This window comes from Ictalurus punctatus, chromosome 11, assembly GCF_001660625.3.
Source record: "Ictalurus punctatus breed USDA103 chromosome 11, Coco_2.0, whole genome shotgun sequence".
Taxonomy (NCBI): Eukaryota; Metazoa; Chordata; class Actinopteri; order Siluriformes; family Ictaluridae; genus Ictalurus; species Ictalurus punctatus.
The window spans coordinates 10,621,106-10,648,698 of NC_030426.2; the positions used below are offsets into that span (position 1 = coordinate 10,621,106).

At 39.4% G+C, this 27,593-nt stretch overlaps 1 protein-coding gene across 7 annotated transcripts in view; it reads left to right on the forward strand.

Moving 5' to 3' along the window:
* The window catches only part of setd5 (SET domain containing 5), a 31,593-nt gene extending 6,341 nt beyond the window's left edge, over positions 1–25,252 (forward strand). The window contains exons 2-25 of one of the 7 annotated variants that reach the window (XM_047158581.2): positions 10,235–10,495; positions 11,523–11,625; positions 12,017–12,288; positions 12,804–12,862; positions 12,994–13,181; positions 13,289–13,327; positions 13,531–13,776; positions 13,859–14,007; positions 14,230–14,347; positions 14,547–14,656; positions 14,754–15,003; positions 15,722–15,802; positions 16,244–16,468; positions 16,569–16,913; positions 17,527–17,772; positions 17,927–18,038; positions 18,155–18,417; positions 18,883–18,939; positions 19,067–19,546; positions 20,253–20,345; positions 21,712–21,995; positions 22,082–22,227; positions 22,336–22,433; positions 22,563–25,252. In XM_047158581.2, coding sequence (XP_047014537.1) covers positions 10,425–10,495; positions 11,523–11,625; positions 12,017–12,288; positions 12,804–12,862; positions 12,994–13,181; positions 13,289–13,327; positions 13,531–13,776; positions 13,859–14,007; positions 14,230–14,347; positions 14,547–14,656; positions 14,754–15,003; positions 15,722–15,802; positions 16,244–16,468; positions 16,569–16,913; positions 17,527–17,772; positions 17,927–18,038; positions 18,155–18,417; positions 18,883–18,939; positions 19,067–19,546; positions 20,253–20,345; positions 21,712–21,995; positions 22,082–22,227; positions 22,336–22,433; positions 22,563–23,147 — 4,620 coding nt within the window. In that variant the 5' untranslated portion in view covers positions 10,235–10,424 and the 3' untranslated portion in view covers positions 23,148–25,252. The remainder of the gene's footprint in view (positions 1–10,234; positions 10,496–11,522; positions 11,626–12,016; positions 12,289–12,803; positions 12,863–12,993; positions 13,182–13,288; positions 13,328–13,530; positions 13,777–13,858; positions 14,008–14,229; positions 14,348–14,546; positions 14,657–14,753; positions 15,004–15,721; positions 15,803–16,243; positions 16,469–16,568; positions 16,914–17,526; positions 17,773–17,926; positions 18,039–18,154; positions 18,418–18,882; positions 18,940–19,066; positions 19,547–20,252; positions 20,346–21,711; positions 21,996–22,081; positions 22,228–22,335; positions 22,434–22,562) is intronic. The other 6 variants (XM_047158582.2, XM_047158583.2, XM_047158584.2 and 3 more) reach the window with 6 other exon arrangements.
* Positions 25,253–27,593: the final 2,341 nt, after the last annotated feature.

Here is a 27,593-nt window from a genome sequence, read left to right on the forward strand (position 1 = left end):
TAGGGCCTGTCTGGCTTAGTGTGTGGGTTGTCTTGTTTCCATCCCCTTTCTGTGCTGGGAGAGATGATGTCATCCGTGTGTGTGTGTCAGGCTAGATATTAGAGCTAGGTTGAGCACTGTGGGGTTTTTTTATTGGGGAATTTGACTTTTTTTTTTTTCTTTTTTTTTTTTAAAATGGTACAGCTGGCTGTAGTTCTGTACTGTACCGGTTTTATGATTTGTTATATTTCCCACTCTCCCATATATTTACATTACAAACAAAATAAAAAATTTAATAAATTATGATCTTTTAGTACCACTATTGCCCAAACTTCTAGTCAATCAAGTCAAAATGCTAATTAGAAAATGCTAATTCATGCATGTAATTGCATTTCCTTTATTAAGGGTGCATAACCTGAGAAATGGCTCAAATTTAATTGCAAACTGTCATTTGCACTTTTGTGTGCAGCCTTGTACAGTGGCTGCCAAGAGAAAAATGCACATGCGAAGTTCATTTTCAAAGTCTAAACTAGTATGGTAATACCAAATTGAAAATCTAACAGCAGTCATCCATTTGCTATTGCACATTCGCATCCTCAGACTTCTACTAAAACGCTGTTGCCAACCCTGTTTGCATTCACGGCCAGTCAAATGCTGTGGGTTGGACACATCTGGAAAATGCCTGGGTGTTTAGGAAGGGCAAGTGCAACAAACTGATAGGAGGACGTATGAGTATGAGGACTTATGACTACATTCTTGGTGAAGTAGGGCTGTGCGATTAATCAACTTTCCGATTTCAGTTTTGATTATGTCCTCCGACGATTATGAAAACAAAATAATCAAGACAAAACGATTATCATTCCGTTTCGCCATGTTCTCGTTTTGTCTTTTTAAAAACCGCCCGCCTTCGTCCCTCCCTGAAAGGCCAGACTCGCTCCCCGCCAGGCCGGGGCATTTTTAGTTCAGCTCAAGCCAACATGACAGAAAGAGAGGCTTTGGACGACAAGAAAAATACAACCATTTCAGCCGTTTGGAAAGAATTTGGTTTCAAGGAGTCCGATGTGGAACAAAAAGAAATAACGTTTGGTATCACTGGAAAGCTAATTTCCTCTAGCATCATGACAGCTGGTCTAAATATGCTCATTTCCTTTATAGAGCTCACGCAGAAACTACAGACCGATCTTAACCTGGAGACAGAATTTCATTGGCTAAAGAAGTTTAAAGTTCATTTTTGGCGATGTGGTTCGCCGAAATGCGTCTCGTGACGTGCCCTGCTAGCTTTATTTTAGTTATTTAATTAAAAAATTTATTTACTTTTGTTTTACACACACACACACGTATCTTTTCTTTCAGTTGAATTATATTCAAGGAAGTCCACTGTTAAAAATATGTTTTTACAAAAAAAAAGTTCAATAAGCGCATGATGTTTCCAAAGTCAGTGAGTAATCGTGTTTAATAATCATGATCTCAATATTGACCAAAATAATTGTGATTATGATTTTTGCCATAATCAAACAGCCCTATGACGTAATATACCAGGACTACCCAGATATTGTAATCAAGGTGGATCAGAGGTGAAGGCTTTGGGCTACGGATCAGAAAGTTGTGAGCCCTGGCCACCACCAAGCTACAACTTTGAGGCCCTTGAGCATGGACCTTAATGCCCAAAATATACTTTTTTAAACAGTTGTATGCATTGCCTTTCAAGGTATACTACATTTGATATTTGAGTACACAGGCAGTCGACGCATGCATTACGACAACTTGCACTACCCCTCCTGGCCTACAAGAGTCAGTACAGAGCAGTAAAGCAGGTCTTCTGGTGTGAAGGATGAGAACAAAGAAGAAGGAACAATGGAGGAGAAAGACATGTTGCTTCATTTGTTACTAGAGGAAGAAGAAAAGTAAAAAAAAAAAAAAAAGAGAAGATGGTTCATTGTTGTTCTAACTTGCACTCGTTTATGTCTCTTCGGTTTTATTCTGTTTTTTTCTTCGACTACCTTGAGAATCAATGGCTCTGGGTCACTGTTGCCACCTTGTGGAACAACTAAATAGTGCAAAGGATTTAAATGTGCATTTGTGACCTGCGGTTATAAAAATATGGTGGCGTGCGTACTCTGCTGATGACTGAATTTGCATCACACATACTGTACACTGTTCCTAGCATACACATAAAAAGGGAAGTATACTTTGGGTTTAACCCTCTCTGCTTCAAGGAGACCATATGAAGGCTGTTTATTCATTCGTTCAATTTCAGTAACCGCTTTAGCCTGAACACGGTGGATTTGGAGCCTTCCTGGGAACACTGTACAAGGCGAGAAAATTCACACCGGATGGGACTCCAGTCCATCCAGGGCACCATACACACACACACACACAAGGGGCTATTTAGCATAGACGATCTGTCAGCGCATATATATATATAATGTGCGGATGTATGTTTTGGAACACTGAGAGCAAACTGGAGAACCCGGATGAAACCCATGCAAACGCAAGGAAAACATTTAAGACTCTTCAGATAGTAACCTGAGCTGGGACATCAGTGCTACCTTCTGTACCATAATGCCAATCATGTCTGTTGTCTTTGTCTATTAAATCCTCTAAATGAAAGCGTAGTGTGGAAGTTTCAGGAGAACTCTTTGGGCTTTTGAAATTGCTAGTCGTTGTATGGAGGTATTTGTGCTACAGTTCAGTAAAGGAATTTGTCTTTTATGTTTAGTGCAAAATATAAGTGAAACCTGACTACCCTGAAAGCCAGGTAATTGTTCACACACGCAAAACTTTGGCTCATTGGATCTGGCCCAATAACAGGTATGCCAAGTTTAAGACAACACCTTCAGTAAGCGTAATATTTAAGCCTATAATCCCTTGACGTATATGCTTCATGTGCTACCTTTTACATCCGATTGGTGCAGTGTGGCAAAAAAAAATTATAAAAAATGGGCCAAGCATAAAATGGCAAAATATTAAGCATTTAAAGGTCTTAGCAACAAATAATTGGTCAGAAAATTTGTAAGAATTAAACACATGCACTATCCTGTGCCAACATTTGCTCGTTTAGTGTTTGGGGAAAATCTAGAAACAGGAAAATTAACTTGTGCAGTGTTGTACACAAAGATAAAATTATGGTAATAATTAAAATGTTTGATTTAAAATTCAAACTAGAACATGTCTGTGAGTACTAAATGAAAAATAAAATAAAAAGCTGTCAAAGTTTACCACAAGGCTTGGACGTTTAAAGAAATCAGAGGTAAAACAATCCCATACTAATTTATTGTATCTATTTGTTTAATTCTTGCTAATTTCCTGACCAATGATTTGTTGTTAAGACCATTAAAAGCGTTATATTTTGCCATTTTGGGCTTGGGCTTTTTTACATTATTTTTTACATTTTTGGTTAGTAATACATCAAAGCCAATATTCTTGTTTACTTCAAAGCATATGCCCTAGTAAACAGCATAAATGGAGAAAAAAATTCAGTTTAAGCTTTAAAAGATGATATAGACGAGCACTCTTGGGGATATTGATGTAGTGTTTTATTTAAGTTTACATGCTAAGATAAAGACCTGCCTCCTATAATGGACAATTAAAACCTGGGGACAACTATGAGCTCTGTGTTGGAGGGCATCAGAGTAAATATAGGAGCATAGAGCAAGGCCATATTAGGTTTCATATGTCATAAGCTGGAGTTTGTATTCCATACAGGCTGAAGCTGCTAGCCAGTTTAGCTTATGGAATAGAGGTCAGCCGATAGTGGATTTTATTGATACTGATAACTAAGTTAGGCATTACCTGCCCATAATCTATTAATCAACTGGTAGTTTTTAAAATTGATACTGAAAAGTAAAATATAGCTGAACTTTATTCCAAAAATACTTGTACTGTACTTTTTAAAAATGAAATAAATATTAATATATATTAACTATTAATAAATATTAAAGTAAACAAAAGATATACATCCAAACTGAACCAAAAAGTAACACTCCAAATAAGAAAAAATAGAGACATGGAAAATGAATTAAAAAAAAAAACACTTCAAATAACACAACAAAATTAGTCAGTGATAGTTTTTATTTTGCCTCAGGAGGCTGCTGTCATACTGTATAATGACTGTGGATCTTCTCAGCCACTCCCGCGACGGATGCAACCGGGAAAAAACTCAGTGTGGATTTTTTTTTTTGTGCTGATAATTGATAGTTCCAACAATCAGTTATCGGTGCAGATTAATCAGTGGGTCCAATCAGTCAGTCAACCCGGGTTATGGAGTGATGCGTGCAGATTCTGCAGCGTGAGTGAGGACTCTGGCTGCTGACTTTAAACTGAAGCTGCTGTATGGTTTAGACCAGAGAAAATGGTTTCACCCAAACCGTCTTGTAGCTGAGCGGTAATAAAAGTTTGGGCCAAAGTTGCAGCAATTATTTTGTGTTTGGCAAGTAGCAGAGCTGAGCAATGTTACAAGGTGGAAATAGCTTTTTGTGCGAGTGCACTTGTGAGGGTCGAAAGTAATGCCGAGGTTTCGTACTACAAAGAGGGGTTTAATAATCACCCCACTGATGTTAATGGAAACGAAAATAAGTCATCTATAGATATAGGTTCATAGCATTTCTGTTTTAGATAAGCCTGATTGTGAAAGTTCACACACAAAAGGTTTTATTTTTATATGAAACCTGTTTGTAAATATTTAGCGGTTCAGGTTTTGGAGAAGGCTTTCATGTTACTACTGGTATTGCTTTATTAGAAATTTGGACACAAGTACACTTGGACAAAACTCACCAGCAAATGCAGTAGATTTTCCATGAGTGTACTCGGCGCAGTTTGTATGTTTTGTCCGGTTGAAATTTTGTAGAATGTAGGGAATTGAGGCAATTGTCAATCCTAATATGCTTACTTATTTTCAAGTGTGTGCATGTATTTATGCGGTTAATATCACACAGTATATACATATTATGGAGCATAACTAAAGGGAAAATACAGTATGCCGCCCACAGCCCAGTACTGCAAACCTAATGTGGCCACTGAACCGAAACCCTCACCCATCCCTCTGCTAGTCTGAAGTCTGTAGTGCATGCTTGACTAGTATAGTGCATAGAGGCTGATTTTGAAGCATAGGCATTGTCTCATCCCCAAAATGGCCTCTTGAGGTGTACGTGCGCGTGTGTGTGTGTGTGTGCGCGCGCGCGCGCGTGTGTATTAGGCAGGCTGATAGGAAGGCAACCGGACAGTAATCTGAAACTGGCTTTCAGGAGAGACTCGGTGTGAAAGATGAAGACAATGAGATGGACTTTATGAAGGACAGAAGAGGTTGTAATTATTTGTCTTTTGTCATTCAGCAATATTTTTTATTTGTTTTAAGAGTCTGGGAACAATTCAGTATTGTGAAGAAACAGAAACACGTAGCTTATCTCTACAGATTCACATGGTCTTAAGTTCTGTCTTTAAATAGCAATTTAGAATTGCATTATGGGTAAATGGAGCTGGACAGGTGGGTTTTTGTCAGTCAGATTTCTCACAAATTTTCACTTCTGATTTCACAAAAATATGATATGTATTGATATTGCATAGTAGGCACAAATGTTTTCACAGTCTTCTGTTGAGAATGATTAATTATTGAAAATCACAAGCAAGTGTTACTCGAAGTGAAAAGTACAATCCTCCGAAACCCATATAAGGATATGTAACATACAGTCATGTGGGAAAAAAAATAAGTACACCCCATAAATTGTTGGCTGTTCATTTATTTATTTATTTATTTTTAAAACATATTTGGACAAACCAACATTTGCTCCTCTTTTAAACAGTGTCTATTAATAAAGTTTATACAGTCTATCAAATAATATATAAAATTTAAGTTTTATAGTAATTTTCACAATTTTAATGAACAAAAAAACAGATAGTCACATAGAAAATGTAAGTAAACTCATACATTTATCACACTTTCAAATCCATAAAATTAGAATCAGGTGTTGAAGATTGGGTGCCGGTGATCAGAACCTGCTTAGGGAGTGCAGGTGGAACCCGTCTTATTTATACTCCTCTTATATCTAGTGTCTGGTTTTCCCTTTATTATTGAGGTGTGTGGTGTCATCATTCCAAGATCTAAGAGTTCTGTAAGGCTTTCAGAAAAAAGGTTGTGGATGCCTATGAGTCTGGCAAGGGATTTAAAAACATCTCCAAATTATGTGAAATGCGTCATTCCACTGTAAGGAAAAAATCTATAAGTAGTGCAGATTTCAAACAACTGCCAATTTGTCCAGGACTGGCCATCCTAGCAAATTCAGTCTAAGAGCAGACTGTCTGATGCAAAAAGAAGTCTCAAAGAACCCCAAAATTTCATCACAAGATCCGCTAGTAAGTCTTGCAGCTGTTGGTGTCAAAGTTCATGCTTCTACAATCAGAGAGAGATTACACAAATTTGACCTGTATGGGAGGTGTGCCAGGAAAAAACCTTTGCAAGGCTACAGTTTGCCAATGAGCATATAGGCAAAGACCAGGTCTTTTGGAATAATGTGCTCTGGACAGATGAATCAAAGATGGAGTTGTTTGGCCACAGTAACAGCAGACATGTTTGGCACAGACCAAAACCAGCTTTTCAGGAGAAGCACCTCATACCAACCGTGAAACACGGTGTTCGAAATGATACAGTTTGGGGTTGCTTCACTGCCTCAGGGACTGGACAGCTTACATTCATTGATTCAACTATGAATCCTGCATCATATCAAAGAGTGCTTGAAGATAATATGAGGCCATCTGTACAAAAGTTGAAGTTGAACCGAAAGTGGACCTTTCAGCAGGATAATGATCCTAAGCACACAATCCACCAAGGAACAGCGCAAAAAGAATAAATGGAGGGTTGTGGTACGGCCAAGTCAAAGCCTGGATTTGAATCCCATTGAAATGTTGTGGGGGGATTTGAAATCGACAGTACATGCAAAAAACAAAGCGAAAAAAACAACTAAAATATCTGGCAACTGAATGAATATTGCATGGAAGAGTGGTCAAAAATTCCAGCAAGCCGATGTCAGAGACTGGTGGACAATTATGCAAAAGCATCTACATGAAGTTATTTCTGCTAAAGGAGGCAATACTAGCTTCTGAGGCCAAGAATGTACTTACTATTCAAAAGAATCACATCTCTTGATATTTCTGTTGTATAAATGATTGAAAAAGCTAAATTTCCTGGTGGTTTTGTTCAAGTATGTCAACTTCATTAATAGGCACTGTTTCAAAGATGATCAGATGTTTGCTTGTCCAAAAATGACAAAAAAGCCAATAATTTCCATGGGGTGTACTTATTTTTTTTCACATGACTATAATTACGGTTGTCAATATCGGTCATAGATAGCCTACCCTACCATATCACAAATATTATATTTGTAAAACTTCATTGGCCAGTAGTAAATAAGTTGCATTCATTTTCCTCTATTTTCCCTATTCCCTATTTCTCTATATTTTAAGTTACAGAACTTGATAGACTCTTATCCACTTTCAGCATTTTTGTACATCTCAGATTAAAGGAACCATGTCTAGTTTGTTCATTTGACAAGATATTTGTATTTATCTTTTCCACTCTAAATCCAAGATAAGGTCTGGTCAGTAGTTTTAAAGACTGGTACTATTTGATAAACTGTTGGTTAAGTGCTAGGTTAAAAGAGAAGTGGGGCTGATGTATCATTGGCTTCTTTGTGAGGTTGTTTTAGAGCTAGTAGCTCACTTCAACAGAGTCCTTGTCCACCGTATCTATGGGCCGTTAGCAACTGTATCTATGGGGACGTGTTCCTGAACACCATTCATGTGGGTGCTAGGATGTTTTCTGATTAGAGGTTAAAAATGTCTGCATCAACTAAAAACGTAAACACTGTTTGCTGTAACTGGTTATGGAATGAGTAATCATTACTGCAAGTTTCTGGGTTATAGGTTTAAGAATGATGCGGTCATCATGCCGGATAGTTCTCTTTTTTTTCTTTTTTTTTTTCTGAGACTGCTGATGCCTTTTGTCACGTTTAACTTTCTCATTGTTCCTGTTTTAGTTTAAGCTTATTTGTTTGAATATTTGTATATTGTATTGACACAGTAGGGAATACGTTCTCCAAAAGTTGTATAAGTGATATAATAACAGTTCACAAATTGTGACGACTGGAGGACAGAATTTTGAGCAGTTAAAGGATGATTCAACTGGAGCTATCATGATAATTCATTACTCAATTGTTGTTGTGTTTTTTAAATTTTTTTAGTCCTGCTGCCTATGTATTTGAAATGGTTTTATATGGTGGTACTAGTAAGCCTCACTTTGACTGACAGCCATGCAAATGCATCATCCATGTATTGCCCCCTTCTGTATAGCAGAGATACTGCATACTGTGTGTGTGTGTGTGTGTGTGTGTGTGTGTGTGTGTGTGTGTGTGTGTGTATGTATGTATGTATATATATATATATATATATATATATATATATATATATATATATATATATATATATATATATATATACACACACACACACACACACACACACTGTACTTTAATTGTGTGCCTGTGTGCGTTATCCTATTTAGGATGTTTATTTAGTTTGTTTTTCACAGAAAACTATTTGCATTTTACTTTTAGTTTTTACACTTGTTCGCATCTTTTCAGCACAACACTATATAAATAGGGCTAGTGCTAACTGCATTGCTACTACAGCTTTGAACATGTTTTGTTTTAACGTCAGTGACCAGGATAGCGGATGTTTAAATCTCTATACATTTTATTTCACACAGCAGTTATTTATTATTAACCTTGTTTATAGCTGCAAAGTCGCTTTACGTTTGACCCGTCTTCAAACATGTGAACATCCTGTTTCAGGTGATGCAGTCAGAAATGTACAGAGTTAAGTGCAGATCTGAACAGGGTCAAATGTGTCTTGTGATCTAATCACTCAAACCGCTGTCATAGGTGATCAAGGACAAGTGTTACAAGTATCTGTGTCCCTGACAATCAGGGTAAAAATGTTTCTTGCGTTGAGTGCCGTTATGTAAAAATATGACTTAAGTAAAAGTGAAAATCTGTCATCCAAATAATAACTTGTGTACAAGTATTTAATGTAAGCAAGTAATTGCTAATCAACAAAAGCTAAATATTATTGTTACTCAATAACAAATTTTGTTATTGATCAGTTATCAGATATCCGCTACATCACTTGATATAGATTACAACAAATTTGATTGAAAATGCCGGAGAACAGCGAAAGATGGACCAAAGTCCTCCAAAAGTGTCTGAACCTTGTATATTGCACGCCATTATTGGCCTCATGACATAACTTGTGTTTTGAATTAAAGACTAGACTTGTAATCGTTCATTTGGGGCCAATGTGAATAAGAGTGGAAGCACAGTGTGCTGGGCCGAACCCTGCTTATTAACCATCGGCTTTTTTGTTGTTGTTGTTGAGCCGTACCCGACAGGGCTGTATCACTCATTTATGCTTGTGGTTATATCAATCTTTTCTGCTCTTTTCAGAAAATCTGAATCTTTTGCTACTTTGGCCATAAAGGCAGAATCAGAATGTGCTTTATGCAGCTTTGGGAAGTAGTGACGCCACAAGTAGCGAAACCAATTAGCTTGGTTGTTAGTTATTTAAACTAATTTCAAACTTTTTTCTGACCCAGTGTTGATGAAAATGCAACGTCGTTTAGTTTTCTGAACTAAAAAAAAAAAACGGTGTGTGTATTTATTTCGATGTTGTGTGTCACGTGACTATCATGCTTTCAGTTCACACCGAAGGTGCCGGGAGTCAGTCCCAAAAAGAGTCACAGTGAAACAGGCATTGAAATCTAAAAGTCAGCCACAAAGCAAGCAAAATTAAATTATCAGTGAGTTTCACATTGCCAAAAATCAGCGCATTGGAATGCAGATAAGAGCCTCTCCCAATGATTAAGACCATTGGTCACACTGAAATATAGTTTTTAAAAAAGTAGTGTACAGAGCTAGAAAGAAAATGTATGAATGTAAGAATACTACCTTATAGAATAAGAATACTACCTTACAGAATAAGAATACTACCTTACTGTAGTTTGGGTGTCTGACATCTCTGAATATTCCAATGCCATGACAGATTGCCTGATAAATGTTGATGAATCAATTATCAAAATAACTAGCAGTTGTAGCCCTAATCTAACATGGGGGGACTACGGAAGTAGCATGTTCCTTGCTGTATGGAATTGTATATACATTAAGATGTACATAATTGATGACAGTAAATCTGACGATATTTCTCTTTCTAGGTCTCCTGATGTGTGTCAGGTGCTGTGAGTGGCATTGCGGCACCCCACCACAGGAGTGGACTGTCTCTGCCATCCGGATTTCGTGATTCCCTCTTCCCTCCCCCCTCCTCTCCTTTCCCCCTGTCCCTCCATCCCTATTCCCCCTCCCTTCCCCCTTTCCCCCCTCCCTTGCGGCGCTGTGCTTGACGTCATGAGCATAGCAATCGCACTGGGAGTCACCACACCTGAGACACCTTACACAGACATGGCCGCCGGATCAGAGTGAGTTCTGCCAACTGTTTTGACAATCTAGTTGAAGACTTTTCGTTTCTGTTCCACCCAGCTGTCATTATTTTCCCATGTAATAGACCAGTTTCTTGCTAGTATTTCTTTCAGTGTAATCGCGATCAATATTACATTATATTAGTGGTGTGTATTCTGCCTAATTTCAACATCCACATATTTGTAAGGGGGTTTTGTGTACATTCAGTAAGTCTTTATCACTTGACTGACATCATGTGTGCATTATTCAATGGGCATATTGTTGAAATGCATTGGGAAATTGAAGCGAGTGCTACTGTGATGTTAGCATTGCTAATGGAGCCATCGCTAATCTAGAGAAAGGCCTCGAGTAACAAAATTGGAAGAACACACATACCCGATAACTATTAGACACTGGACCATTTAAAGTCAAAGCCCTCGCAAAATTAATGACGAGAGTCAGTTTATCTTGATTAGTAGGTGCTGGAGACCTGTGAGAAAAGTGGCAGTGAAATGCTGTGGAATAATGAGAAAACATGTTGTGTATGACTTGGTGGGGGTATGCAGTTTTAATGAAAAAGTTTGTTGGAATTGGTCTCTGTTTTAGTAAGCATGTAGTACAGAGATAGACACTTCCTGTTTCCCATAATTTGAGGGTAATCATACAGCCCTTTAGCTGACACTATTCTCCCATCTGAACACAGCTTGTGAATAAGCGAATGGTGTGTGTGTGTGTGTGTATATACTTGAAGATTAATAATCTGGAACTCTTTTATATAATAACTACTCTATTATATAATAACTACCCAACCCTTATTTTAGTGTGTATGGTAATGCAGAAACAGCAATCCCTTCCTGTTTGATATACAGTGGGAGGCTTCTTGCACGTTTTCTTAAAGTGCTATTGCCACCTAGTGGCCTGCTATGCAAAGCTTTCATCATTTGGAGATGAATACTGCGATATCGTTCAGTGTGTACTTTTTTTCATGAACAATTACTCTGATCTCTGTAATGTTTTAATCTTTTACTGTTGTTGACTCTTTCTCAGTCCTGAGTCAGTGGAAGCGAGCCCTGCAGTGAATGAGAAGACGTACTCAAACCACAGCTGTGGGAGCGCACAGAATCACGGATACCGGGGCCTTCCCTATGCTGTGAGTATTGCTTCACTTGCATGGCATGAGTATTAGTCATAGTATAGCAATAACAGATGTGTATTGAATGTAATCCAGCATAACTGGTGTGCTGTCCTTTAGCTTGTCCTAATTAGTAAACGGTGCTACTGTGTATTCATATTTTGTGTTATGAAAAAAGTACAGTAGTTATAATGTTATATGCCCATTTTACTCATTTTAAAACTTGGCTTACTGCAGGGTTTTTCCAGCCATGCTTATATGCCATATTGCAACTACTAAGTCCTGCATGATTTTTGAATGCCACATTTTATTTTTCATTCCCACCTTCTTGCTTTCCCTTCTTCCTTCTTCTGTCTCTTGTCCTCTCTCTCTGTCTTTCTCTCTGATACCTGAACACCATTGTTTGAAGATGCAACAGTCTTCCATTGTGTGTTGTCAGGATCATAACTATGGAGCGCCACCCCCTCCTACCCCTCCTGCCTCCCCACTCTCCCAGACCATCATTCCCCGCCTGGAGCTCAATGGCGCCCTCGGCCGTCCCCGATCCCGTTTCCATACCAATGACCCTGACAACTCGGCCGACAGCGACAGCTCGTCAGAGGAGGAGGGCGCCGTGCCATCAGGCTGGTGCCAGTGCCGCCTGACTTCAGACCGCTACCTCATAAAATGCGAGAGCTGCAGGTAAGGACTTCTCCATGTTTAAGGCTCTCACATAAACACAGTCTGTTGTTTTTGCTGTTGATGTTAATAATAATAAAAAATAATATTATCAATGTGTGTGGAAACCTGAGAAAACCTTTCAAGTGGTGAAATATTTACATTTCCTACAATTTTTCTCAATCTGAAATATCTCAACATCAACAGGAAGTTCTAGCATTAGTTTATTTCCACACTAGCCATTAAAGCATCTTTAAGCAGACTGACTGCTTTTACATCCACATTTGTTAGGCTAACATGATCTCTGCAGAAAGGAAGGGAAGATGAGAGGTTATTTTGGTAAAGAAGTAAAATAAAATAATTAAGCTTACTTAGAGTAAATGTATGCAAGTATGAAATGGATAGAAAGACAATTTTGGTGACCTCCAACTAGGTTTTTCCAGACACCCACACATGTTTGTTAACCGTTTTGGTGCTGATATTATTATATCGTGCAATGCAGCTGTGTGCAGTCTGTCTTACTAGTGTGATGTGTACAGGGGTCTGGACAGGAGGAAAGGACTGGATGGGCAGCGTCGGAAACCAGACAACGTGTCGGGTAGGCTATAGAAGAAGACACAAACGCACACAGTTCAAGTTAAAGCGTGGTACTGTCAGCTTTTTGCGACCTGTGCTCTTCTAATAGTGTGCTCAGTGTGTGTCTGGATTTGGATATTTGTGTCTTGATAGTAGGAGAGAGCAGTGCTACAGAAAGTGGAGATGAAGAGGTCTCAGCTGCCACAGTGTCATACACAGCCACTCAGCATACACCCACCAGCATCACCCTCACCGTTAACAGAGTCAAGCGCAGCAAAGCCAAGAAGAGGAAGAAGAGCACGGAGAAAACACGAGCCGCCCCTAAAGCTAAGAAAGTCAAGGTATAAACAAGCAAATATGCACAGTACTGCTAACAGTGATGGGATTATTCAGATCAGCATTCTAAGCAAACATGACACATTGATCTAAACTCAGTTTTATTCCACAGGCCTTTAGAGAAGGTTCCAGAAAATCCTTAAGGATGAAGGTAAGGTATTTTATTAGGTAGTGTTAACATGCTACAGCAAATGGCGTACTGTTTTTTTGTTTTGTTTTTTTTTTTTTTTAAATTGGGTTAAAATATTAGGATAAAAATTAAGTTTTTATTTTCAGTCATTGTGGTGTAATTGGTAAAACAAAACATTGAAACCTCACCATTTAACCATATTTCTGTCTTTATCTTTTGCGTAGAACTCCATCAGTGAAGCAAGTGTGTTGGATGAGAACACGACTGAAGGCTGGGAGACACGTATCCGCCAGTGGACAGATCAGTATGAGGAGGCTCAGGCCAACCAGTACAGCGCTGATGTTCAAACACTTCTCCAGCTCCATCACTCTGCCACCAAGAGCTCTCCGAACCCTGCAGCCCTTGCTATGGACACCATCAACCGCACAGAGCTGGCCTGCAACAACACTGTGTTGAGCTCTCAGATGCAGGTACAGTACTTTCACTGTGTAAAAAGCAGACTTGCACACACTAAACTTGTTCTAACACAGGAGCATACGTTCATATGTGTAGTTACAGCTGGGCCGTGTAACACGAGTGCAGAAACACAGGAAAATTCTGCGAGCAGCACGGGACTTGGAGCCTGACACACTCATCATAGAGTACAGAGGCAAAGTCATGCTTAAACAACAGTTTGAGGTCAATGGCCACTTCTTCAAAAAGTGAGTGCACTTCAGAATATGACCAAGTTATCACTTGTATTTAAACATGCACATGTTTTTAAATGTTGAAATATGTAATTTGTAATGTAACAGCACTTTAAAAAAAAAATATTTGAAGTTGTTTTGAACTGTTTTTAAATAATCAGCTAAGATGTTGTTACAACTGGCCGAGCTCTTTATAAGCTGTGTAATGGCTGTCTGTTTCTGTGTGCATTTCTTCAGGCCCTACCCATTTGTCCTGTTCTACTCTAAATTTAATGAGGTGGAAATGTGTGTAGACGCACGGACCTTTGGCAACGACGCTCGCTTCATCAGGAGGTCTTGTACCCCCAATGCTGAGGTGAGTGGATAGTTGAGGGGTGATAAGAAGGACTTGTTAGACAGGGTCACTGATATAGCTATGTGAAGTTGAGACTGCATTGTGATATTTGAATAAGTTAGTAAAGTTTTATTAACTGAAATGTTATAACTCATGAGCAGTGAAATCCAGTCATGACTAAGTTTGTCTTGCTTTCTGTCTCTCTCACATACACACACAGGTGCGGCATATGATCGCAGAGGGGATGATTCACCTGTGTATTTATGCTGTTACTCAAATCTCCAAAGATACCGAGGTCACAATTGGCTTTGATTATGAATTTAACAGCTGGTCAGTGTGTAAAGTCTCCCACTCTCATTTCTAATATATTTTGTTTTGTATCTTATGTATCTCATTTGTATGAATACTTTTGTATCTCCTTCGGTAGTAACTACAAGGTGGACTGCGCGTGTCATAAAGGCAATCAGAACTGTCCCGTGCAGAAGCATAACCAGAACCCATCTGAGGCGCTTCTGCCCCCACCGCAGAACCCGCTACCTGCTCTGCCTGGGGCAGAGACTCGCAGAAGGCGAGCACGGCGAAAAGAGTTAGAGGGAAGTGGGATGATTGGGAGTGTGTCTGACGATAGCAATCAGCTCTTGGATGAACATGGGGAGCACGGAACCAGTGAAGCAGAGGTAGGTGCTCTCTCCAAACCTCACGCTACTGAAGATTGATCTCTGTGTTTTGTAATTTCATACCTGCCAATATCTAAGTTTCAGCTTTAGCATTATCACTCTCTCAGCTAAAGCTCAAAGTGAACACAAATAAAATTCACCCAGCAGTAAACCAAATGCACTGAAAGGGATAAAAAGGGGGGGGCAGGACTCTGGATGGTGAAAAAAAGCAGCTGCCTGTTATTAAGCATCAGTCAGATCAAACTTTACATCAAAGCCTCACCGTTTTCTTAATGCTGCTTGAATCAAAGAAAAGAATCATCACCAAATTACGTGGTGTCGCAAAAATCCTTGTACTTGTGTTCATTTTTGTGTAAAGTTGTTTAAAGTAAGCTTATATGCTTAATTGGTTGCTTATAAATCTAAAAATGTATGCATATTGCAATTAATAAAAAATGTATTGCCTGAACTGATATTTATGTAGGCTGTTAGCATGGAGATGTGCTGTCCACTGACATATGCTAGGGTTCCTTTGGTAAAATTCTGGGGTGGCGGTGTGTTTTTATTCTTTGTCTGCTGGGATTTTCTTAATAGCAAAGTTGGCTCTGGAATTAAACTAATTCTCTTGCTGCATGGTTGGACATTTGACACTGATTCTTAGTGCAAAAGGAGATTATAAAAATATTGCCTTAATGCTCAAAAAACATCAAAGAATATATTTTATTCTCTTTACCTGCAGGAGGGTCTGATGGATGGTGTAAAGCAGGAGGAGGGCCAAGAGGAGGTAGATGAAACGGGAGCACCTATACCTAATAGACGGGTAAGGAGGGCAAAAAGTGTATGAGGGACAAGAAAAAATAATGATAGTTAATATAACTCATATTAAATATAAATGATATTTGACTCGAATGCATAATTTTTTTTTATCGACAAAATATGTATTTTCTTTTTTTTTTTCTTTCTTTTTCTGATCTGTTGAAATCAATTCATGATCTTTTTCAGTATTTTTGTGTGTATTTCTTCATTTGGGGTTTTTTTCCCTCTTTTATTAGTTCTAATGAGGCGGCCAACTGAAATAAGCAGACGAAAAAATGTAAATCATCTGGACAGTAGATTTTATTTATTTATAATTGAGTCCATTGTTTGCTATACTGTTTATTAAAGTTGTAAATTTTGAGAAATTTGGTCTTGAATAGAAGAGAGGTTGGTCCATTCCTGCTGACTGTACAAGTAATGTTGCTACCTGTGGTTCCTACTGCAGTCTCGTGAGGACCGGAAAGCTGAGGCCATCATGCATGTGTTTGAGAATATGGAAAGGAGGAGGAAGCGTGTTTCTCAGGGTACAGAACGTGCTGGACTTGATGACCTCAGACAGGAAGGGGTGGGGCCTGAGGAAGGTGGGGCCTCCTCTCCCACAGGGGCTAACCCAGGTCAAAATGCAGGGTTGATCGGAGGAGTTAGCACACGCCGCACATCTTTTGCAACAGTGAGTACCAGCTGTTTAATTTCTTTGCTTTCTCCATCTTTTCTGATTTAACCATTGACTCATCGTTTTTTGTGGGGTCTTTTTGGCTTTTCTATCTAAGGAGCCAGTGGCATCAGTTGAGTCAGAAAAACCTTCCTCTGTGAACCTCGTTGCTCCCAAACCTCCCCCAGCACGCCCCAAACCGCGGCCCAAGAGTCGCATCTCCCGCAATCGGGCAAGCTCTGCCCAGAGGGCACGTCGCCAGAGGCAGGCTCTTCTAGCACAGCAGGCAGCCGAGGCAGGTGTGGCAGGTGGGGAAGAGGGAGGAAATGTGGCTGGCACAGGGGAGATGGGGCTCGGGGACGGAGCTCTGGGAATTGGACAACCTCAGGATGGAGATAGCTATGGAGTCTCATCTACAGCACTAGGCAGCAAGACAAGCGTGAGATGTCCCAAAACAAAAAAGGTCAAATATTTTTAGTCTCTATACTTCTCCTGCACTTTTAGTCTCAGTTGCATTTTCAAGTAACTTTTGAACAGTTCTGGTACTGGTCAGTTAGTATGTCTTCAAAATATTGCACTATGATTTTCGCAAACATTACACATCCCATCTCCTTGTTAACTCTTTTCTTATTAATAGTTACAAATGATATTTCACTTTAAAATTATAAGTAGTAATAATAATAAAAATATAAGTAGTAATAATACCACACTTTCCTTTAGAAATTATAAACCTGAAAACATAAACATCTTGTTAATAGTGAAATAAGTCATTAATAATGAAATAAGTCAAATGACACTCTGCTGACATCAGTACTTTTGTTATTATTCTTATCTCAGTTGTGCGGTATTACTTTACTCAAAATTGCCCTCGCTTAATACAGCTAGCAAATTATGCATGCTGCTTCTCACAGCAATCAAAGCAATAAAGAAAATGTTAGCTGTTAAATAATCACGGCAATTGATTTTTTTTTTTTTTTTTTTAAGAAAAAAAAGTGTATTCCTCATTCAGAACAGCAGGTTATGAAATCTGTTTTTATTGTGTAATATTCATGATTCCATGCTTTTCACCCATTCAGTACCTGGTGACGGAGTGGTTGAATGACAAGGCCACAGACCGCATAGAGGAGCCAATAGAGCGGCCCCTGCGGATCACCACAGACCCCACTGTGCTGGCTACTACACTCAACATGCTTCCGGGACTCTCACACTCACCCCTCATCTGTACCACCCCAAAACACTACATCCGCTTTGGCTCTCCGTTCAACCCAGAGAGACGTCGCCGGCCCCTTGTCGTCGATCCGACTTACGGCTCCTGCAAGAAAGTTAGTGAGCTTATGGGCAGCATGTTTAATTTACAGCAGTAGCATTCGTAAAAAAAATCAGACCCTTCTGTGTAGTTTTTTGGTTGATAATTGAATAGCATCTGGTTGTTTGCTGCTACTGACTATAGTGTACGTCTTGCTTAAATTTTTGTAGAGGTGGATAAAGCAGGCGCAGGATGAGAGCATGTCTTCTCTTTCCATGGAGGATGGAACTGAGTCCAGCTCCTCACACCAAAGTAACAGCAGCAGCACGGCCTCCAGATCTGGTAAAAAAAAAAAAAAAAAAAAAAAAAAAAAAAATTGTCCCTTCGAGGTTTTGTACACAAAATCTTTTTAAGAATCTTGTATCTTAGTTCTTCTGCCTCCACGTTTCTTCCCTCAGAGTTAATGGCGCCCTTCAAAAAGAGGAAGTCGAAGTATGCGCCAGAAGCAGTTGCAACACCTTCTGAACTTTTGCTTCGACCTTTGTCCCCCATCACACCTCCACTGCCATCTGAGCCCTCTGTGAGCTTGCTACACCCCCTCCTCTCTTCCTGCTCGCTGTATTTAGGAGCCGAGGACGAGCGGCAGAACGGTGCTGTGCCACCATACTCCCCACTCCCATCTCTTCCTGCTAGCCGGTGCAACACACCTCTGCAGTTTGAGGTTAGAACACAACTGTTCTCTGTTTTAATAAACACCAGGCATGCAGTTTTGCTACAAATCCTTATACTAGGGAGAGAATGGAAAAACTGCTTACTGGAAACCTCTGTATAATGGAAGACCTGAGGCTCTTGTGCTTACATGTTCACTCTGCAAAAGTAGTTCCAGCTCCTTAATTTATTTTTTTTCTTTTTGTAATTTTAAACAAATATGATTTGAAGATTTTTATTTATTTATTTAGTTTAGATTTTTAGAAATCCCCCATCATTTCCCCACTCAGGAAAATGTCACAATTTTGTAATCATGTATACATGACTTATGTGGTAGTTAGAGATTAGGTTGAATAAACATTATAGCATTCTTTGTTAGCAAAGCTGCTCTTGTTATTAACCCAGGGGTGAGACTGAGTATTCTTTGCGAATGCTGCAGTAGAATGGAATAAATAATCGACCATGCTCTTCTCTACAGAACATCTCATCTCCTGAGGCATCTCCTGTACACAGGCCAGAGTCTCTTTCTCCAGAGGTATGATGGACATTGAGTCGATTTATTTATTTATTTTGTGCATGCGTGTGTGCTCGAGAGACAGAGTAAATATTAGCAGAGTGTCTTCCATGTCTTCTTGTATGACAAACTCTGTAACTCTCTCCAGCCTTGTTTGCGACCAGACTTTGATACACCGCGGATCACCCCCTTCCCTGAACTTTCTGTGACATCTGGTCTTGGCAGTCCAGCTCCTCCATCTGACGACTTTCCCCTGACTGCACCAGAGTCTCTGACTGGCTCTGGAGATGGTGTGTGTCTCACACCAGCCCCTGTATCTAACGCCAGTGACGCTTCATTGGGCTCGCGCTCAAACGAGGCACAGGTTCGAGAGCAGGTCTTTAGGACAGAGTTCAACCTCATCTACACCTGCTCTCCCCTCAATGCCAACCTGACCACTGGTCCTGTGACTGACAGAAGGCATTCCCAATCAGAAGGCAGCTTCTCTCCTGCTGAATCCTACTTCAGCTCTGTGAGTGGCCAAGGCTTAATGACTGAGCCGGGGTCTGGTTCTTTTTCGCCCTACCCTGAGCCTCAGTTTGGGAGTGGCACGCCTCCTCATACCAGCAACCCACCACAGAAGAAGAAGGCAAGTCCTCCTAACTCCAATTGTCTTTTATTTGAATTTACGTTTTAAAGGTATTGAATCACAGGAACCGTTCATAATGACTTAACATACGAGTTGCACACAGTTTGGCAAAGTATTACATTCTGCGCATTTTAAACACTTGTATGTCTCCCTATACTGAACATTGAAGCCGGTACACGTAATAAGGCTTAATTTGTACTTGCTTTGTGCATCTCCACTTCTCATTAAATGAGGTAATTTGCAGTAAAAGACATTTTACCTGCTGAAAAGTTATTATTTAAGGCATGAAGGACATTGTACTGTAAATCCAGAATTTTCTATTTGCAGTAATGATTGGCACAAATCAGATAAACAACATTTACAACAACATTGACACTGGAACTCATGACTGCTGGAAAAATGTAATGACATGTTCTAACAATATTTTTAGTAACTATTTGAGGAGAACAAAATGACAAATATCAATCTGCATCATCTGAGGGCAGAAGTAATTAAATAAAAATTTGCATTGAATGAGCTTAAAAAGACCAGAGCTTAGACTCACTCACAAAGTGATGTCTCTTTGTGTGTCAAGCCAAATCAGGACACTTTTTTTTCTTTCTTTTCTTTCCCCCTCCCTGTTCCCTTCATACCCTCTCTCTCGTTCAATACTCTGTTCCTCGAAAACTACTGCAAAGTCTTTTCTTCTTCACTTTTTTCAAGGCAGAGGGCCATGGGAAGTGGCGTTAGTCAGCTGCCAGGCTTGCCTAATTACCAGGCACTAACTGTAAGGCGTGAATTCAAGCCAGGGCAGAATATGGTGAATATTAAATACATGGCCTCCATCTAGAAGTGTGCATGTGGATATTGTTGCATTAGCATACAGTACGCCGTCTCCCTTACCTGTACTGCCCAAAAACCCTTTAACATGCATAAAACCATTACATACTGTTGTTTCTTTTACAGACATATAGCAACATGAGCATCATTTGTGTTGAAAGTGTACTTGTCATGCCGCCTTAGTTCTTTGATATAAAGTTTTTATAATTTAGTTTTTGTATAAAGGGTTTATTTTTAGTGATGCACTGAAATAATAATAAAAAAATAATAATAACTTGGCCGTACCAAAGCTCATTACATTGAAACTTATTATTTTATTGTTTTTATACAAAAACATGTTTCTTGTAATGTTGCATATAGATTTTTATTTATATATATATATATATATATATATATATATATATATATATATATATATATAAAGTTCTGTACGACAGCATAACATCCCTGTACACAGTTATTTTAATAGCAGAAAATACTGTTTTTTTAAAACACTATTTAAAATTTTGAATGTACATGTTATTATAGAGGTTTTGTCAGTTGCCACTGCTGTAAAATGTTTGTGGTACTGATTGGATACTGTTGGAAAAGGAAATGCAAACTGCATTTTAAATATCTTTCCTGCTTTGAAGTAAACCTTGAAATGTAACTCTGGCCTTTTTCCGATAATAGTAAATTGTCATTTTCTTTGGGCTCAGAGTGATTTCAAAAGCACAGGTGTAGGTAATATGGCAGACAGGAGCAAGTTGCTGGAACTGTTTCAACAGTCTGGTGCAGGAGTTTATTTTTCAGTTCACCATTGAAATGGTTTAAACAGTTATATTTTTGTATATCGCGTTAAAGATAATGAAAAATGGAAGCCGTATAACTGCAGATTTTTTACTAAAAAGCATAAAAATTCAACAAAGTTGTTTTATTTATTTATTCATTCATTTTTATTTTCACCATTTTCACCAAGTAATTCTTGTGGCCAAAATTTCGGTGCATCCCTACTGAAAACATGTTGATCATATGTGCTGAGAATTCTCTTGAATTCTGCCATTCTGTGTGTGTGTGGGGGGTGTGTGAGCTTGTGTGCAACTAAAACAGGAAAACAGTTGTATACAGTGACATCCATCTTGATACAAAGTTTGAAAGCAGATTTTTGTTAAATATAACAAAGTGCTGGTTAACACTGCATGTTCTACCATTCTCATTTTCATTAAGTCTATGGATGGTGCCATGTTACATCCTGGATATTTTTGGTAATTTATTGTGCATGTGTCTGTGACATGCAACCCTCTGACACGTGTCGACATGTATTTAAAACTTGGTAAATGTTTTATTTACTCATTTTCACTACGTAGGTATCTTTGCTGGAATATCGGAAAAGAAAGCAGGGAACTCGGGACCCAGAGCCAGTAGGCTCTGCAGGTGGCACCATTGGGACCCCTGGGGCCCCTGTGTGCACTGGCTCTCTGTACCAAACTGCTGAATCCCCTGGTGGGCCACGCTCACTGCTGCAGCCACCTGCCTCCCCACACAGCTCCTTCTCCTCTCCAGCCCATCAGCCATTCCCACAGATAGAGGAGGTCAGTCCGCCTGATCTCAGCACCTCCTTGGGGAATCACTCCCAGACATCCAGCCACTGGTAAGAATATGCATGCACAAACAGGTCATGTACATATTCACTGTGAGCGAAGATGAGTGGATACATTACATTTCTGTGTGTTTTAGGATGGTGCCTACATCAGTGGAGAGGTTAAGGGAAGGGCAGGGAGTTTTAGAGCGTGTTCTGAGGGGCAATATGAAGATGGATCGGATCCTTAAAAGGTCGGATGGTGGAGCTAGCGAACATGACAGTAACCAAGACAAAGATCTAGGTATGGAATAACCAAATTAACATTTTCTTAATGCCGACAAATGTTATCCTTTGTGTGTATTTGCAGTTTTGTGTATCTATTGGTTTGTTTGTGTGTGTGCATGGACAGATGGACTGGAAGAGGATAGATATGCTCCCAAGAGCTCATCTTTGTCTTCCCCCATAAGGAGTCCTCAGCAGTACAGCCCAACTGTTCACCCACACCAGGTAAAACTGTTATTAAATGTTGTTTATTTGTTTAGTTTTTTTAAACTGTGTTCAATGAGGTATAAAAAATATTTTTTGTATCATATGAATGTTTATTTTCTGTGCACATTTGTGTTTGACTTTGCCTAGGTTCAGCCTCATTTGGCAGAACCCGATCTACACACGGAAAGCTCCACCTACCACCAGCAGAGTAGCTCCTCTCCTTTTCATCCCCCCTTCAGCTCCTCTCCTTCACCCTCCTCATCATCAGTGGTTCAGGGCTACCATCCTTCTCGACTGGGGACACCTGCCCCTCTAGCCCAGGATGTACTCTCCTCCTCAGCCCCTACTTCAGTAGACTCCAGGCAAACGGGGAGCATGCTACACCATCATAGTGGAGCAGGAGGGATGGACCTGTCGCACCTCTACTCAGGCAGCCATCTTAAAGCCAGCCTGTTAAAGAGCAGCACTCTTTCAGGGTCTATGAGTGTGTCCCCCAGAGGCCAGGGCCACTCGGACAGCTGCACTGCCATTAGCAGCCAGGCCTCCCATGCGTCCAGACTAGCCCAGTCACCCACAGTGCGAAACCTAAAAGCAGGCAGCCCCAGTCCCTCAGTGCTGCAGGCCAGCTCCAGGCTTCTCTCAGCCAGCGGAACACAGCACTACCCACAGCGGCATTTACAGCAGCCCCCTATGCAGGGTTCAGGTGTACGGACACATTCTGGGACCTACTAGAACTCTTTGTGTGTTTGTGTTTGAGAGCATGTATGAGTGTGAGAATGAGTGTGTGTGTGTGTGTGTGTGTGTGTGTGTGTGTGTGTGTGTGTGTGTGTGTGTGTGTGTGTGCGCTTGTTTGTCACCCTCCTCAGATAAACCTGTGGATAAGTTCTGGGTTAGGGGAGGGTACTTGATGTACAGACATCAAAGGAGTATGGACTCAGCCTCTTGTAATGATCGCCTCTTACTTTCTTTATCTTTATTGTTTTCCTATTTTTTTCCCCTTCTTTCACCAAAAAATCCTGCATTTCTGCATTCTATAAGTAGTCTGGCGTGGATTTCATTATAATCTTGCAGTCTGTGAAAATAAAACTGTAACCAGGTTGGCAAGGAAAAAAAGCAAGTAATTTTAAATTTACCCACATGCTTTGAAAATAGGTTCACACTTAATTTATGTAGGTGAAGAATTTAATCAGGCACCTATGCTGAAATATGTCCGTGCTGATACTCTGCAACCGGGTTGGAATTGTTGTATCAGTTAGAGCTTTGGTGCTTTTCAGTTCGCTCACTCATTAAATTCAGGTCAGTCTGCTAGATCATTTACTGACCGTTGAATTTTCTTCACGCAAATTGTTAGATTCATTCACATGGCAATGTAGATAAAAATTCACTTAGTCTCTCTTCCTCTTAATCATTCCATTCAGTCTGTCAACTGTCACTAGGTTTCTAGGATCATCATTTGGCATCCATTTTTTTGTATAGACTCATTCTGTAATACTTGACAAACACAGATCTTATGGTGCTGCAGTTAGCTCAGACTTTGTTTGAACTGAAGTTAGGGTTGTCTGAAACCCAGTATCATCATGTCCATTAACAGTCTGTTCTGATGTATAGCTGTCATATGGGACTGGTTTTATTTTCTTTCTTTTTTTTTTCTTTTTTAAACTTGGTCTAGTAAATGTTGCTTTGGTGACTAGAAATGCACAGGACTATTTTGAAAAGTAAGCTGCAGAAATATTGTTTTTACTCCGTTATAGGATTTATTCCCATCACCGTTGTTGAATCCTGCAGGATTTTTTTATTTTCATATTATTGAGAATTTATTTTTCTCTCCCTTTGACCAATCCTTGCATTCCATACACCACTCAAGAAAGGAGAAGGGGAGGTGTGGCTGGATGGTTTGATTAGGACAAATATTAAAAAAAATAAAAAAGTGGAAAAGATAGCTGCTGGGGGTCACATACTAAGTATTTTTCATGCAAAGTGCTGCTTTCAGACGTGTCTGGGTTTCTTTTTTTATTTTTATTTTTTTTTTACGGAATGCTGTACTTTTGTCAGTCTGATATTCGTCACAAACGGTGAGGTCAACTAGTTGTGCCATGATGACAGAGTGGAACTGAATATCAAATCAAATGCAATGGATACCACTGGTTTGTATCTTGGGAACTGTAGTTTTTGCCTTGGTTGTCTGTTGGGTGGACTCAAGATGGACTTACTCTACAGTGACCCAGAAATCAACTGAAACAAGTTTTTTTTTGTTTTTTTTTTGTTTTTGTTTGTTTCCCTCCCTCAGTCAAAGGACCTTGCAGGCGATGGGGAAATGAACAGGTTCATTTGATCAGCCTTTGAGATACATTTTGACCTTTGGCATTTTCTGCCAGAGATCCTCTTCCCCATTTAGGAAAAGACTCAAGGGTACTCACTGATTAACATGAATGTTTGTCTTTTCACAGAAGACTTCAAAAGAAAAAGATTTTATGACCAGAAATTTACCAGCACCTTAATTACAAAGGAAAAAAAAAAATTTTAACAAGAAAGAAAACATTTATGTATGATCATGTGTACTTGCATAAAATGTGTTATATACTGTTCCAAGAAAATATAGTACACTAAATTTGCTGCATGATATTTTTTTCTTTTGGGTTAACAGCTGAAAGTGTGGATGTTCCATCAAAAACTCGACATGTTTCAAAAGTTTTATTTTTTACACAAATCAAAAAGTTTGGACCCCTCCCACTCCTTTAAAAGACAATAAGCAGAAGATATGTAATGTCTTTTGATAATAAAATAGTCATGACAATGTATTTTGGAAATGGCTGTAGTATTAAAATGACATAAAATGACTATAGTGATTTAGTGAAGACCATCAGGGACCTGAAACCAAAAATGATAAATGATGGGTGGTGTAGGCCAGTGGTTCTCAAACTTTTTCAGCGTGAGGCCCTCGGGGCACCCCAAACACAACCCCCCCCATTCTTAAGGCCCCCTCGAGTGTCTTGTCCTGTTTTTCTCTCCATGTTTTTCTGTAATAAATTTTTCATCTAAGAGACTATGACCTCTATCTAAAATTTGTCTATTTTTAACTAGCCTTAGGTTTTACCAGCATGTTGCTAACAGAACTGTACGCTTGTATATCACCTGATGTTTCTGTTTGGTGACGTTTCAGCTTTGTGTAATTGATTTAATTTATTATTAGTTAATAATTTTTATGTACATAATAGTTCAAAGCTTGACAATCCTAGCTTACATATAGGTAAAATTAATAATATATATATATATTTTTTTAATTCTATGTGGCCTCCCAGGAGGGCACGGCCCCCAGTTTGAGAACCACTGGCGTAGGCAATACTAACGTTAAACAAGTTAGACTTGTGCCTAATTTAATCTTTGAGCTTTTGCTTGCAGAGTCTGTCATAGTGAATATTTCACCTGCATAATTGCCCTTTGTTCGTTTGATCAGTACACAGGAAGACAGCTTAGTCATATTTTAATGAATACCAAAAAATTTCTTTACATTTGCAAACAATGGTTAATGACTCCGATTCAGTGTTTAAAATACTACATGAATGTCTTCTAATTTAATGAACCCGTTCTGCTGGTAATTTCTTTAAAAGTCTGTGTGTAATGAAGAAAATATTATATATTAGATTACAATATGGTTATTATATGTTGTTGCTCAACTGTCACACCTGAATCTGACTAAAGAATAGCTAACTAGGGAAAATGCAAATTAGCGATACTGCTGTGTGTTTTCCAGATTGTGTGAGAGGAAGTAGAGCTCAGGCCGCATCGCTAAATCCAACTGTAGGCCCAGCACTCCAGGGCCGAGTTTTTGCGATACACCACACGGTAGCCACATTCCACTGGAACGCGTCGACACTTTCTTGGCCAAGAGGTTGGTTTTGTGGGACTGGCAAAGTGGAAGAGAATCCTGTTACTTTGATGTCCTTACGATTATTATTCATTACACACTATTTAGCAGCAAAATACTTGTTTTTCAAACCCTATAGCCTTGTTGATTTTTATCTTGTGTACTGACTGCCCACCACTGACTTTAAAGGAAACATCCACCATGAACAACTTGCATATTACTGTGTAATTTTAACAGCAATTAAGATTTGTTGTGTCATGAAACTTATCTGATTGACATATTGATCTTTTTCCCCCACTTTGGTTAATCGTTTTCTTGGGGTGGGGGGTTAAATATTAAAAGTAACAGTCAGTATGTGGTGTCCACCAGCTGCTTTAGTACTACAGTGCATCTCATCCTCATGGACTGCACCAGATTTGTCAGTTCTTGCTGTGAGATGTTACTCCACTCTTCCACCAAGGCATCTGCAAGTTCTCCATCACGTCTGGAGGGTACACATGCTTACATGTAATTTTCCACTGCAAGTACGATCATCTGTCCTTCCTGTCTCAATGTAGCACTGTCTTAGGCGTCTTACATTACAGACATTGCAGTTTACTGCTCTGACCACATCTGCGGTCCTCATGCCTCCCTGCGGCAGGCCTATGGCATGTTCACGCAGGTGAGCAGGAACCTTAGGCATCTTTCTTCTGGTGTTTTTCAGAGTCAGTAGAAAGGTCTCTTTAGTGTCCTAAGTTATTGTAACTGTGACCTTAATCGCCTACCGCCTGTAAACTGTTAGTATCTTAAGGACTGTTCCACAGGTGCAATAATTTGTTTATGGTTCATTGAACAAGCATGAAAAACATAATTTAAACCCTTTCCTATAAAGATCTGTAAAGCTTATTTGGGTTTTACAAAATTATCTTTAAAATACAGTCTCCTGAAAAAGCGATGTTTCTATTTTTTTTGCTGAGTGTATATATTATATTGGGTTTAGTACAGCACTGGGGCTTCTAACACTAAAGAGCAAGAAATAAAGCTTTGGCCATTGCAATACACTATATGTTGTCAGTACAAATGATCACAATTCACATTTCAACGTACGGGAAGCAGATGTAGCCGCCGTTGTGGCAGTAGCATTTGTCACATCCCTTGTGGAAGGTCTGGCCAGCTTCAAACAGCTTTCCCTTATGAACGCACAAGCCTGGTTGGATACAAAGATAAAACACAAATGCTATGGGTTGTTATACACTCATCAAACATGAACACTACTAATACTGGATAGGGTCTCACTTCCTCAAAACAGCTTCAATTCTTCATGGCATGGCTTC